General features: G+C 34.9%; 1 protein-coding gene across 1 annotated transcript in view; it reads right to left on the bottom strand.

Annotated features, from left to right (window-relative positions):
- LOC131072914 (anaphase-promoting complex subunit 1) overlaps positions 1-15662 on the bottom strand; it is a 310855-nt gene that overhangs the window by 255289 nt on the left and 39904 nt on the right. Inside the window, exons 5-9 of the mRNA XM_058009211.2 lie at positions 10687-10792; positions 10285-10448; positions 3030-3214; positions 2877-2946; positions 963-1148 (exon numbers count right to left, since the gene is read on the bottom strand). Coding sequence (XP_057865194.2) covers positions 963-1148; positions 2877-2946; positions 3030-3214; positions 10285-10448; positions 10687-10792 — 711 coding nt within the window. The remainder of the gene's footprint in view (positions 1-962; positions 1149-2876; positions 2947-3029; positions 3215-10284; positions 10449-10686; positions 10793-15662) is intronic.

Here is a 15662-nt window from a genome sequence, read left to right as displayed (position 1 = left end):
CTGGCTACTCTGCCTACAAGACATCCTAGATTTGAAGTTAAGCTAATCTAGTTATCCATTCTATGGTGACCTATCATGGAAAGATACTCACTTGGGTGAACTTAAGTTATCAGGGATAGCAACAAATTTTCACCAGCACACAATTCAGCTGAGAGCTATTGGATTTCAGTGACTGCAAGGTAAGGCCACCTTTCAAGAACCATCCCCTCTCAGCTAAACTATTGTTTTATTGATATGAAAACTTTGTTTCTTGATTTACTAGCAGATGTATTTCTTATATTAAACCCAAAAAAACTTTGTTTCTTGATTTACTAGCAGATGAATTTCTTATATTAAAACCAAAAAAAAAACTTTGTTTCTTGATTTACTAGCAGATGAATTTCTTATATTAAAACCAAAAAAAAAACTTCTGATAAGCATTTAGAGTGTTTCCTATCATTGGAATTGATGCTGTATATAAACAAAGATAAGCACCGAAAAAACACATAAATTCAAGTTAAGAAAGGCAAGCCATTGACAAAACCACATTGTATCTTGGAACAGCCATTCAATGAGGATTATCCCAGACCTATTGTTTTGTAATTTATTTAAAACTGATTTTTTACTATTACCATTATAAAATAATCAAATAATATCAATTTGAAATTTACATTTAAGGAGTAAAATTCACTAAAAACCATCAAAACTGGTGTTTTAATATCAAACAATAAAACAGGTAATGAGGAAAAACATATAAGCATAAAAATGAAATCTATCAGTAATTTACTATGGCCCAATTGGATCTTGACTAATAATGATTAAACTAACAAGAAAACATGTAGAGAATGCTTACATGTCTGCATCAGTTCATATGCACGCACAACACACACACATTTTATGCACGCCTACATATGTTTGTAAAATCAGATTGATAGATGATAATATATCACTGTCCAACTATTTTTACAAAGACATAATATTACCTCTCCTGAAGCAGTTATACAATTTATCCGTCCTCGAACTGCATCAGACAATCCAGCTATATCAAATTTGTTCTCATCCTCTAGTACAACATCCTTCATATGTTGATTGAAATGTGAAACAGGTATATTTGGAACATCAAGCACACTTCGTGGTAGAATATATTTGCAAAGACAATGGCGCCCTACCTAAAATTCATTAAATTGTCAGTCTAAGATAGAATATATATTTTAGGATAAAAACTGTTTGATGCAAACAAAAATAAACAATTGATGAACTTGTTTAACATCAGCATGTATTAACAGATGATACTTTGCCAAGGACCTTAATATCTTGCAATACTGTACAAACATGTTTCAAGTTTCAACCAATTGCCATTTGTTGCCACAATTTATTATCATAGGAATTCTTCAACAGAATCTAAGATAGGAACAAAACCCGTTTTTGAATGGATTCAAGGATCGTGTATAATCCCATAAATTTAAAAATGATCCTGAGAAAATTGCAACTTTTCTTGGCACATGGATCTGAAAGTTAAATCCTACTATGTTACTCTAGAAAGGAATGGAATCAAGCAGAGAATCAAGAAAGATTAAATCTTTATTGGTAATTATCTAAGCTATCAAGTTCAACACCAAACACCTACATACACAGAGCAAACTGGTCTGGATCATGGATTGATTCAGCCTCAAACTGCACCCAGCAACTGCTTAATGCCAAAACACAACTCTCAAAAGGAGGAGTCCTCAAATCTAGAAAGCTCTGATACCATGTTATAGTATTTGGTAACTCTACAACACCCCAGGATCTTTGAAAGACTAGAATAACTTCCACAAGAAAGAATGGCAAGAAAGATTGTTTGAACAATGCAAGACTGATGAATATTGCTAATGGACATTAAAATGTACATGATGACACTTGCATATAAAGGCAAGGTCAAATGAAGGATTGCACATGATGTTGACAAGTGTCATAAGCCTATGAAAATAATTAATTATCAGAAACATAAGGTGGATAAGTGGTAGTGTAATAAGTCCACCAAAGGTGGAACTTCCACTTATAGCGGAAATGTTCCTATAGTGGACACAAAGTAAACATAAGTGATAAGTGAATATCAACCTAGGTGAAGACATGACTAGGTACAACACTTAATTACACCAACAGAGTGATTTGTATTAAGACTGTTATTTAGTTGATGATGGCTTTTTGATACTGTTGGAGCTCCAGCTCCTTATATTGTAATCCTCTTTCTTGAAGATGACATCTAATATAAAAAATATATATTATTGTTGTTGGAGTACTTTCCATGTCTGTTATATGCATTGTTCGTATAAGTTATTACAGTAGTATCAGCATATTCTGTGTTTGTTATTTGAGCATTTTTTCTGAGTAACTACCGCTAAGTGTCAAAACAGGGGCACTTGTTAAAATCACTTACTTCATAAGTCCTTTAATGTGTAAGAAACTAGCCTGCTACTTTTGTTTATCTCTAATCTACAGTGTATTCCTTTTTGAATCAATATATACATTATTTTGTCCCAAAAAAATGCTGCTGTGCTCTCAATTTCAAAATATTGTTTAACACTAAGAGTCTCAAATGACAACAAAAGCAAAATAATTCAACAAAAAACTGAAATATACGTCATACTGATGCAGCAAACTTCAATAGAATTATAAGCGAACATGCATTTGAATAATATGAGAATTTTGCATAGAATAGTACAATTTATTGCAAAAAGACTCAGTGGAAAATCAATATCAACTGTCTACTGTATATGCATTTTATAGTACAATGTAGAATCTTCTAAAGGGATAGACTGTGTAGAAAGTCGAGATAACTGTCTACAAATTGTTTTCTGATCATAAGAATAATGCTCAATGAACGAAAAATGAGAAAGGTCCTAACAGCCACTTACATATAGAAAAAGCTCACCATCTGGAGCTAAGATAAGCAAATCAAATTGATGCATTCCTTGTCTCTTTAGTCTGCCAACCAGAGACAGCAATAAGAAGATTGATACTTAGTGATAAACACTGTCCGAGCTCAAATCAAAATTTAAGGAATATACCTTGGACGAGTCACAACAACTGGTGCTGCATCAATTGCAGGAATTCTCCAACTTATATCTGTTAATTCTGTCAGAATATCTTGCTCTCTTTCTCTAGAATGAAGTCTTAGAGAAAGTAAGCACTTTTTATCTTTTAGCATAAAGCAGATAAGTGGCACCCCATCTTCATCTGTTGCAAAAAATACCTACATAATGTTTTAAGAAAGATGTATTAAGAATTATTTAGCCCAAATTATTGTGTCAATATGTCATATACACAATGGGTGTAAAAAGCAAACCATACAACACGTGTCCAACACTCTTGTGCTTGAGGAATTAATTAATATTAAAGAATAAGGTTAAATGTTCTAATATAGTATTCAATGCCTAAACATAACTCCCCCATGCTTTGGAGGACAAAGTAAAAGAGATCGTGCTACAAATTTCAGCTTCAATGTCCAATATGTGCATTTTTTAGAGACAATCTAGGGATTTTCATTAAACCACTATAACTTGTGCTTCAAAAAGAATCTATTTGAACCATCTTCATTCTAAAATATGCCCAAAATGCATGGGAGGCTAGGAATATTGATATTGGATTGATGTAGGATAAAGGGTTATACTCACAGCCCTCATAGAAGGTATAGCCAAGGCTGAAGACAAGGGTGAATCAAATGTAATGTCCCCTTTCTCCCTAGTACTCAGATATCTGTGGAGTTTGGCCTATTATTTGACCCTCGTAGGCCAAGGAGTTTATGAGGGGATCGTTTTGGCAGTTATTTATGGCTTCACATATTGTTTTAATGATTTTATGGTGAGATAATGTGTTCTCACGTATGATGTCACATATGTTGCTAATTGCACTTTATATTATAAAAATATTTTAATATTTCCTAAAGTGCAATTATTTATTGTTTAAAGGGGGAGCAATTAAATATTATTTTATTATGAAGGAATCTTCTAGAAGGGAGGCTGATTCATGTGTGAAAAAGAATAAATAGGGGAGGAGCCTCATGGTTTTGATCATCGTTTATTTGAAATCTCTTCTTTGTGACTAACTTGTGGAGCCGAAGGTTTCTGCAGTTGATCAATTTGTCTTTGGGAATGAAAACTCCCATTGATAGCATAACTGAGGTGGTGAAAGATTCCTCCAAAGGGTTGCAGCTGAGAGGAAGACATTTCAGTCTTTCTATTTGAGCTTATTTGGTGGCCAAGGGCCAATTTTGCTTGGGTTCGAATTGGAGACATTTTGGCATCTGGTGTCTTCAACGATTTTGATATTTGGAGCTGATTGTATCTACCATTCACCGAGTTCCTATCTCAGTAATTTTTCAGATTTCATATCAGATTGGAGAGGTGCCACGATTTTGTTTATAGTACCTTATTGGTGCATCGATCTACCCCTAGAATGAAGCGTTCACCTTAGGAGAAGCCGACAATGCTATTTGATACATGAAAGGGGGCGTATCAGCTGATAGATATTTATTATGGTCTGCAGCAATTAGAACAGGGGCGATTTTGGAGAATAGTTCGATTTGGCAAAGGGAAAGCACAAGGTGTATCGATATTGCTTGCTTCTTCATCCTCACACCTAGGCGCTTCATCCAGGTTCTTTTTGGCATTGTTTACATTGAGATTTCAGTTATGTATGCATGAATTAATGGGCTGCCATTAGTACTCACAAATTCTGAATGATATTTTAGTGTGAGCCAAGAGTCTTGGCCTTTGCATAAATATTTGTAAATCAGGACTGCAATGAATAAATAATTCAGTTGTGAGCTCTATATGTGTTGTAACAAATTTGGTTTCCAATCTGAGGTTTCATGCTATATATTTGACTAAATGTCAACTACATAAATATGATGTTTGTGTGCATTATTAGTTGGTAAACCTACTCTTAGATTCATTGCATTGTACTCATATATTCCTACAAGCAAAACCAAAGGAAACTGCATAACACGCAGAATTATACAAGCTGTCCAGTATCAATAACACGCAGGGTTATTCAGTCTGAAAACTAGACCAGCAGATTGAAGATTATCAGACAACTATTTGTCAATATACCCTACACATTTCAGTCACATAACAGCAGGGGATATTACATCAAGCTCACAAGGGGTTCCATAGCATTCAAAGCAAAAGGATCTAGCAAAGATGAACGTGGTGAGAACTACTGTTGTAGGAGCAACAATCATGGCAAATTGTATTAGTGGCAAATACATTTATAACTTAAAAGTTGTAGTAGGGTACAAACAATCATTGTTATCATTTCACTACCAACAAAACACCCAAGCAAGTGTCTAGGCCACAAACTCATTGAAAAATGTTCTTAGTTTCCAGACATGCTAAATTAACAAAATATAATAGATCTTTTGATTTCCCATCCAATTTGTTGGAAGCAAGTAGCAAAGTCAAGATGGAGACATTTTTTAATCAATCAATGACACATGATAGGCTAGCATGGTCACTTATTTAAAAAATATAGCTTATTACTTTTTTTAGAATGATTATCTTGAAAAAGAAAATTTAAGTATAAGTATTTTGAGAAGCCAAATTTTCAACAATCATAATTTTTGCATGCTAACCATAATTTTTGCCCTACTCAAAGAATAAGAAAGCTCTCTCCACAACTTTCATCGTAGTGAAAAATCAACATAGTTCCATGACAATGTGTAGTCTAGATGACATCAATCAATTTTTAATCAATCAATGACACGTGATAGGCTAGCATGGTCACTTATTTAAAAATAAAGCTTATTACTTTTTTTACAATGATTAATATCTCAGAAAAGAAAATGTAAGTATAAGTATTTTGAGAAGCCAAATTTTCAACAATCATAGTTTTTGCATGCCAGCCATATTTTTTGCTCTATTCAAAGCATGGGAAAGCTCTCTCCACAACTTTCATCGCAGTCACATATCAACATAGTTCCACGACAATGCATAGTCTAGATGACATCATAGACATCCTATGAATGGGGTTGAAACATCCCTTCATGTTTCAGAAATTTCTTTTAGGGGGTATCTTTAAAACACTCCTAGCAAATGGGCATGTCCTTGTTTATGCCTATGGATGCCATATTATCCCCAAAATCCTTGACTACACCAAGGGGCTTGGGTGATGTCCCAAACAACCTAGGGACATCGACATAATGTCACCCCAATTTCATGAATTTTTTAAGGGGGCATACTTAAAATATTCCTACCAAATGGGCTCGTCCTATTTTTACAAGTGCTCTATCATTCCCTGTATTGTAACCTTCTAAAGCCTGGTCAGTAAGGTGACCATTAGCCTATTTCCTAAGTTCCCATAAGCTAATTGGTATTGCTAAGGGGACTCCAAATATTTTTGAGGCCACATGTTCAATCTTTCTTGGTTTTCATTGATGGCATGGAGTCTAGTTGGCGTTATGGATAGCAATGATAATTGCAGAACTGTTTTCGAACTCCTGGTGTGTTTTCCAAACTTCTTGGAGACCATGTCCATTTACAATAAGTCTCCAAGTTGGCACCAGCCATCATTCCACTTCTTCAATTTCATCATAGCAAGATCATAATTGGATTTCGAAGTCTTGGCAGTTCTTTCCGCAACTCAGGTGGAATATTTAAAATGTACTCTTTAAGTTTCTAGAGTATAATGATAAAATATTTGTTGCAATGTTATATTTTATTAAGTTGCTTATGTCCCCTCAAAGTGCACACCTAGGGGAAAAGATAAGGGAGTTGCACTTGAAAAGCCATTTTATATTTTAAAAAGGTCTTTTGGTTGGAAAATGAATTATTTTATATTTTCAAATTGGCTTTTTCCCTCAAAAACTATTAAGGGAGGTTGAGGGGGCTCATTTTGCATATGCTAAAGATTTGATACCGTTATGCTGTTGGATTGAACCTGCAAGTTCTTCCTTTATATTTTGAGGAAGAAACCCTCTTTACATTTCTAGTTTCAGACTTGAAAGATAATCCATAGCTAGACCCAGTGTGCTTTTATTTCAGGAATCACTATTTTTCTGATTAAAGTTTCCAATTTTTGGAAGGTTTATGATGTGTCTTAGTTTGCGGATTTGTATTGTCAATTTCAGTTTTTGCAAAGTTTGTTCGAAGTTTGAGCTTGGATGACTAGGAAAGACCCATTGCTAGTCCTACCATTTCATTTCTAGGCTTGGTCATACAACTTTGGCCAGGTATAAGAGTTTGCAGATTACTATTGTCTATAATCCAATGCCATTCCTTGTCTTTGCAAGTTGAACAAGACATTTAGTAGATTTATCAGTGTTGGATCAATGTCACTGCTAGCTGTACAAACTTCCTAGAGACCTCATGTGAGCATCCTAGGCTGAAGCACCTAGTTTTTTGGTCCTGTTTCATCTTTATGGTGGTGCCTTGAATTGTCTATCTATTCCAGGCCATTATGCATTGAAAAAATGGAGTTACGAGGATTTATGAGTACTTTATGCTTGTCGCCCCTGTTTTCAACACCATGTTCAGTGATGGGCATGACTGAAATGATTATCAAACCTGTACACTATCGTTTCCTTGCCTTTTTTGATGTTGTCCAGTAGTGTTTAGTGTGTTTCAAGCTGTTTGGAAACCTTGGGAGCTGCTCTATGCTGTTTTTGAGGATCTTCTAATGTTTTGTGGATGCTTTTAATGACTTGATGTTCATTTTGGAAATAACATCCTAGGTTTGAGACAATTGGTTATACTACTTTATTTAGTATTCTTGTTTGCTTTGTTGATAACTTTGATGGTTTGGAGATGCTCGCATTGGTTAGCAGATGGCATGGATGTGCAGGTGTTGTTTCATGTAGATTAGTAACTTATACATTTATAGTCAACTCCTTATGATCATGTGATGCTTTATGAGCAACATTCTTGGATTTGTCTTCAAGCCATATCTCAAGAAGGGTCATCCTTTGTGATCAACACAAGAATGTTAGGAAGTAATGAGCCCAAAGGGAACAATGTTTTCAGAAACATTTGAATACAAAGCTGACAAGGAGACAATAACTGTTGCCAGAATTCTTATTGGGGCGATTGAGTTGGTCAAGTCATAAATTTGTGTCCAATTTACCATAGATAATGCCAACGTATGTAGAATAACAAAAGGTGCTCTGAACATGAGATATTCCTATATTTGCTCAGCTCCTTACAAATTTCATTCTTTGAACTCAATGCTATGGAAAATTGGCAAAATCAAGTGAGTACAAAAATATTATGATGGCAATATATAAATTCAATGTTTGCTTGTAATAAGTACATCTCATAAGCTAATTTTTCTGCAGTTCACTCAATTGGAGCAACTAAAGGTTAAATTTTCAGGTTTTACTTTCTAAATTCTCAATTAAATTTCAAATTAGGTTTTACCAACTGGTCATTCCATTTTTCTTAAAACACCTTTTTCAATTTGATCCGCATGAACTTGAAAGTGGTTAAAATTTGCTTTGCCATACATTACATTGTTTTTAAAAGGATGGTAGTAAAAACAAGCATTAAAAGACATGTTAATGTCAAGACAGTTCCAAAAAGTATGAGCAAACAATATTAGGAATATCATTCTTGATGATGATTGGTATTTGACAATTTGCTTTCTTCTATTAAACTAACATATGCCCTCATTTATTCATTGTCACACACATATACAGCACATCATGTGCACATGCAAAGAGAGAGAGAGAGAGAGAGAGAGATTCTTAACGATGATTGGTATTTGACAATTTGTTTTCCTCTACTCAATTAACATATGCCCTCATTTATTCATCATCACACACATATACAGCACATCATGTGCACATGCAGAGAAAGAGAGATTTTGTACTGATTCAAATTAAAGTGAAAATTTTGTCATTTGTCACTTATATGTCATCCTTGAGTCCTTTTCTAGAAGTTGTCAAGTTTGTCATTATCAATTCTAGATTGACACATTTACAAGGTCTGAGAGAGAAGGTTGTCAAATGTCAAGCATACCAACAAAGTGAATACAGCAAATTCAATGTCAAGAAAGCAAGGAAGTGCTGAGGTAGAGAAATGAACATCACATGTCTTGATGAAGGAAAAGGTACCTATGGGCTATTTCTAACCAAGCACACTAAAGACACAAAACCCCAAATCAAAGACCAAAACCAAAAAGAAAAACAGGAATCGATGAGACATTCTGGTGCAAAAACATAATTGGTCTAAGACAAAGGTCATGAGGAATTGTCCACACCCCAATATCCCAGAACAGAAAGGAAACTAGGTCATCTCAACAAGTTTGGCAGCTGAATTCCGCACAACAATCAAAAAAATGCAAGTTCAGCAAAGTCATATTTGTCAGCAGGCATACAATATGTAAGTTCCACCTCCCCCAGAAGCTATCTATGAAAAAAGTCTCAATGTACATTCAATAAGCATAGTTACGTGTAAACAAATTGAGGAGTTGATTCAAAACAGTGTCAAAAGGTGCATGTCTGATTATCAATCTTAGAAATGAAAATGATGCAAAGCAAGTGTGAAGGTCATTGAAGGAATCTTTTTCAATCTCACAATGGTCTTGTGATTATCCATAGTTCATGCATATAGGCTGCAATCTTTTGAACTGGGAATTTGGGAGGATGCACAGCCCTATCTTAATTGGAGTTCTCATCCAACATGGATTTCTCCAAGGTTAATTTTAAATTTATGCTGATGGTGATTTAAGTACAGCTGAATATCTTCCTTTCACGTTCGCTTTTCGATTCCCTCATGTTTAATCAGTTCCAGCAGTAGCACTAAACCAAATAATAGAGCCCTGTTTGAATGAGAATACAATTAGCAAAGGGATTGGTATTTTCAGATCAATCAATGAATTAAGCAGTGCTATAACTAAACTTTATGAACCATTTGCTTAAGGCACTTTGTAGAGCTCATAATCTTTATAGATAATATTTCAGTATACACACCTTCACTTGAACATCGAATGAACAATGTGAATGCTATATGACAATCATATTCAAAACTTGTCCTCAAAACATGTTTTATGTTACAATTTAGGGCGAAAAATTGAACACTCCAAGAAAACTTTTCACCTATGAATCAATGCATTGGTAAAATATTAAACAAAAGTTGCAATGTAGCAAATAAGACAACACTCTGTCATCTATAAGCATGGCAAAATACCATATTTGAAAATAAAAAAAGCAGTAAAGATAACTCAAAACACAAAAGAAACTAAATTTTATTCAACTAATCCAGCAATGTGTTCTAGTAACCCAATAGCCAACTACTACAAGGTCCATGCATCAAGAAATGGAAAACATACCTGATTAGCAACTGGTTGAAGACCCCTATCTTGCCAAATCCGCTGCAAGCACAAACCTTTTGTTTGCTCTCCAAGAGAAACCACGTTGTGGACTATAAAGGTCGATGGTGTTTCCATATTATAATTAACTGTCTTTAAATACCACAAGGAATGCCGCATGTTCCCTATTAGACAGTCAAACCTGATTAATATCATCGAACAATTTCTTAATTATCATCTGAAAATGTACTGACCTCAATATTTATATTTTAGTTTTAGGAACTCTGAAATAAAATGAACAAAAAAACACATTAAATTTTTCTCTTGCATACAATCAACAGTGTACAGATCATAAACTATTAAAATTCTGAGATAAAAGAGTAAACGTCCAAAGATTTAAATTGAAATCAAAGACAAACATACCCTTGTGGTAGGATACGATATAAGGTACAACTTCACTTGTCCAAAGTATTTGTTCATGCGGATCATTAATTGGGAGTGTTTTTCCCCTCTCTTCAACTAATAAAGCCTGTACAAACATTGCATGTCACAAAATGTTGCATATCAACAACTAGATTAAGAAAAACAAAGCCTTCGTATTCATATTTACACTATGTAAGTTGCATTAACCAATTTAAATTCAGATGCAATCGAACCTGCCTCACCAATGAGGAGATCCAAGCCAAACGTACCTAAAGGCTAAAATTAAGCATACTTCAAAAGTAATTTTATTAACAGCATATATATTAAGCTGCATAGACAGAAACCTAATCAGTTCATCTAAAAATGCATAAATTACAATTGCCAAATAAAATTCTTGTGTAACTTAACACATATAACGAAAAGTTTAGCAAAATTCATACTAATTCATGATATCATTCCCAGTTGTCTAAAATTAATGGGTCATCTGAAATGCTCCATCTAATCCTGCCACATTCATGCTAAACATTAATAAAATTAGTATACTCTGTAGCAGCTTTTTTTTGGCTGAAAAGTGTATCATATGGATGTCAGTAGTGCCTTCCTAAAAACGGATTTGTACATGGTGCAGCATAAGGATTTCAGGTGCAAGGTAGCGATCATTTGGTTTGCAAGCTTCTTAACACCCTATAAAGGATTAAATGTACAAATAATTAGGATATCACCTTAGCAATTAATGAATCAATCATTAATTACATAGGTCCCTTATTACTTTATTACTCTTAAGCTAAACTTAACAGTGCATTTCTATTATCAGATTGAGCTAGTTATAATTCAAGTTGTCTCAAGTCATATGATCAAGACACTTGCCATGCTCTAATTTAATCCTCTCCTAGGGTTTTCATCTAGGGTTTTATCTTTATGCTTTCATAAGCATTCATTGTATTCATTCTAAGCTATCTGGATAATTCATGTTAACTCAATATCTGATTCTCTCTTCGATCAATCACTCTCTCAAGGTTGCATAGCATCAATCGTGGCTTCTTCTCTTCAAATGTGATAGGCGTTTTGGTCACAAGTGATTTCTAGGAGTTGTGGGGTTAGCTATCAACCCCAACATGGTATCAAAGCACCAAAACAATAATTTCTTGCACGTTTTCTTTGAGATCCACCATTGAGGGAAAAATTGGCTCATCCTAGAGTAAAACATGCATCGTTGTTGGATCCAAAACGGCCAAAAACCCTAAGATCATTTGTCAATTCACCAAATTTAGAGCAGTTGGAAAAAAATTTAGAGTTGCTCGTTGCATAGATCTTGAGGTGATGTATGCAGCCTTGGGTCAACTATACAGCTCAATGGTACATCAAGGTTTCAAAAAACATTATTCTAATTTTAAACTTTTTCCAAAAATTTATTTTGTTTTTAATAAGAAAAAAAAAATTGAAAAAGGGTCACAAGGTTTCATACCCTATATAATTCTACACAATGTACAGTGGACTATATTATTAGTAGCGGGAATGTATTTAAATTTACATGTTGCATCTTTGGTCGGTCAACACCTTCTTCCCAATCAACATTAACACCAACGATCATTTATCTACATGTGTTGTCAAATAAAGGATTGGGCAACATTAATTGGTTTGTGCTCAGTTATTCATGTGGTGGGCCCCACCTCCACCATCACCGATAGCATCCACCATATCAATGCTTGCCATATTGCCAGCCTTTCAAATTCCAACAACCAAAAACTATACAACGATTTCACAAGTTTTCTAACCAGCAAAATTAAAATTAAAATCCTCTCGACAACGAGGCAATAGCCAAGGGCCTATTAATTTTCCAACATACAATGAATTTTCCCAATGATTTGGTGGAGTGGGAATATTCCCTCAGGCGAGCACATAGTCCAAGGCACCAAGCCAAAATATTCCAATGGATCTGGGTATCTAGCAACTTCCAAGAAACTTCTGTCGACAAAAGGGATTTTTTTGGTGACAATATTCATTGACGTCATCTATATGAACACCTCTACCCCCTCCTAGCCCCCATTTGCCCTAAAGGAGCCGTTTTTTTCTTTTTGGCATAACTTAGGCATATAGAGTTGAAATCAAGCAAACAAGATATTGTCAAAAAGCTGGTTCCACACCTTTTTTAGTGGTGCAACTCTAATTCTAAGATTTTGTTCTTGGTTCCTATTATTCTCAATCAAAGTCAATGTCATGTCCCCTTCTTGCACCTAGCTTAGCGTGAGTTTTCCATTAGCCTATTTTTGGGATCCTGTAGGCTAAGTGGATATGGTTAGGGGACTTAGTGTCTTGAGGTGAACTCTTTTAGTGATGTTCAGTATTTCCAGCAACTTAACTATTTTTGGCATACTGTTATTTTTAGTAAGTGTTATTTTTAGCACTTGGCCATGGTCTCAATTCCTTCCTCAATTCAAAGCAATGGATTTCAGTTGAACTTAGTGAATTTTTATTGTTTTCAAAAAAATTGTATTTAATTTCATTCACTAAGTCTTATTAAGTGTTATTAGAATATCCCCCGTTGGCATGTTCTTAAAGTGGAGCCATCTTGTCATCCTAAAGGGGCACGTAAGTGAAGGAAACTGTATTTAAATTTTATGAGTTTATATTTCATGCCTAAGGGGATGCCAAGTGTTACAAGGAGACAAAAGTAAATTTAAATTTTTTATTTGAGAACTCAAAAAGTTCGAAGGGATTTGAAGTTTCAGTTTTGGAGGTAAAAGGTTTGAAATTGAAAGATGGCCTGTATAAACATATTTTGAGCTCTCATTTCTATTTGTGTAAGTTGATATCTAATGTTATGCTGCTGGAATGACTCTGAAGTTTATGTTTTGACTGGTTGAGGACAATACCCCTCATTCAGATTGCTGGTTTCGATGGTGAAAGACCACCCTAGCTGGTTGGCTCTCATAGTGCCAAGTTTTTCCAATGTTCTTGAAGCTTTCGAGAAGATTTTGGTCTGGAGTGATGAAGTCCTTTGCAGTTTTCTAATGTGAGTTTCTAGTATTTCATGTATAGTGCAGTTTTCAGCTGTGTGGTGTGATTTTGGAAGTGATTTTAAGTGTTTTCAGAATGCTGGTGCGAGATTACAATGTCCCCTAATTGTGAATGCCCTAAGTTCACCCTAATTCTCAATTTCTAAGTAAATAGGTGGGTTTGGTGTGTACCTTCTGGTGCAGGAGCACCTAGGCTATGTTAAGGAATCTAGATCAAAGATAGAGAAGACAATAGTCTGATAATATGTAGTCAGGATAGACATTAATGAGATCACTGCAATGAATATGTTTACCTCTGATGTATATGTATAAATCTATTTATTAACCTTCTATGATAACATCAACAGCTTGCTGGTTCGTGAAATTGCCATGGTTATTAGTTTCACTCTGCAGCAAGTGTCGATGCCGATGCATAAATAGAGGAGTGAAAGGTCGTGTCCACGTAGGGGCATGACTTCTACGTGGCTTATGCCACGTAGAGTCATGACCCTACGGGAACATGACTCTTCGTATATCGTTCACCATTTGGTTAACTTCATTTACGGTGCTCGACTTCCTTAAGGTGCTTGGGTTTGTTTACGGTGCTCGGGTTAACTACTTCGACTGTCATCGGATGACGATGACAGTCACTATCTATGTCTTCCGACTTCGACAATCATCGGGATAATTCTACTATAGGAAATTTGCAACATGTCAATTAATATATATATATATATATATATATTACTTGCTTCAATCTGAATGAGGCTATACCCTTAACACTACCTCTTAGCAAAAGAGGTTTGAATTTCATAATTAAGTTTAAGGAACAACATTCTATACATACATATTCATTTGACATGATCATTCACTCAGTAATGCTTACTAGTGAAATACTTCATATCTCAGAAAGATATGAATTATCTGATATCCAACACTCTGGGACAACAACTACATGAAGTCTAATCAGATAACAACCTTGATCCTAGTGACAACTGTAACATTGTCATTATCACAGGTGAAATAATTTCAGTATCATGATATCCGGCACATTCCGGGACAGCAATTTAATGTAGTCAATCATGATATGATTGTTATCATAATTTCTGACACATTTCGGAAAAAAAACTTAATGATAACAATTTAATAGCTCAACATAACAAATTTAGTATCAAGATTTCCGGCACATTCCGGGACAGCAACCTAATGTAGTCAATCTTGATAACAGATCGGGCTATTGTGAAAGTCACCTTACAATAGCGATCTTACACTTACATCACATGAAAGATCGTCACCTTTCATGACATAACACATACATGCAATTTTGCATCCAAGATATTCATGAATATATCAAATTACATATGATTAAGACTCAATTTCAATTATAATTTAGTCATACCAAGTTTACCTCTAAAGTACTCCACTTTCAACTTTGCAAGAGGTTTGGTGAATATGTCGGCACTTTGCTCTTCAGTGTTGATGTAGGTCAATTTGATAGCATCTCTATCTACCATATCTCTTATGTAATGGTAAGGGATTTCTATATGCTTCGATCGATTATGAAAAACTGGATTTACAGAAAGTTTGATGCAGCTTTGATTATCACAGTGAATCACAGTGGGGTTCAGGGGCTTCCCAGATAGTCCAACTAGCAATTTCCTTAACCACACTGCTTTACAAGCTCCCATGGACGCAGCCATATATTCGGCTTCAGTGGAACTCTGAGCAACTACTGACTATTTTCTGCTAAACCAAGATATCATAGCCGATCCAAGACTAAAACAACACCCCATTGTACTTTTACAATCAATGGAACTGCCTGCCCAGTCGGAATCAAAATAACCTTGGAGTTGTATCTCAACATTTTCATACTTCAAGTCAAGTCCAATGGTACCATATTTGATTTTGAATAACCACTTTGATATAGGTGCATATTTGATTTTGAATAACCATTTTGAAGAGACAACTGATTTGTCTTTT

This window comes from Cryptomeria japonica, chromosome 11, assembly GCF_030272615.1.
Source record: "Cryptomeria japonica chromosome 11, Sugi_1.0, whole genome shotgun sequence".
In the NCBI taxonomy this organism is placed as follows: Eukaryota; Viridiplantae; Streptophyta; class Pinopsida; order Cupressales; family Cupressaceae; genus Cryptomeria; species Cryptomeria japonica.
Note: the sequence above shows the minus strand (reverse complement) of the source record. Positions and strands in the feature narration are given on the sequence as shown.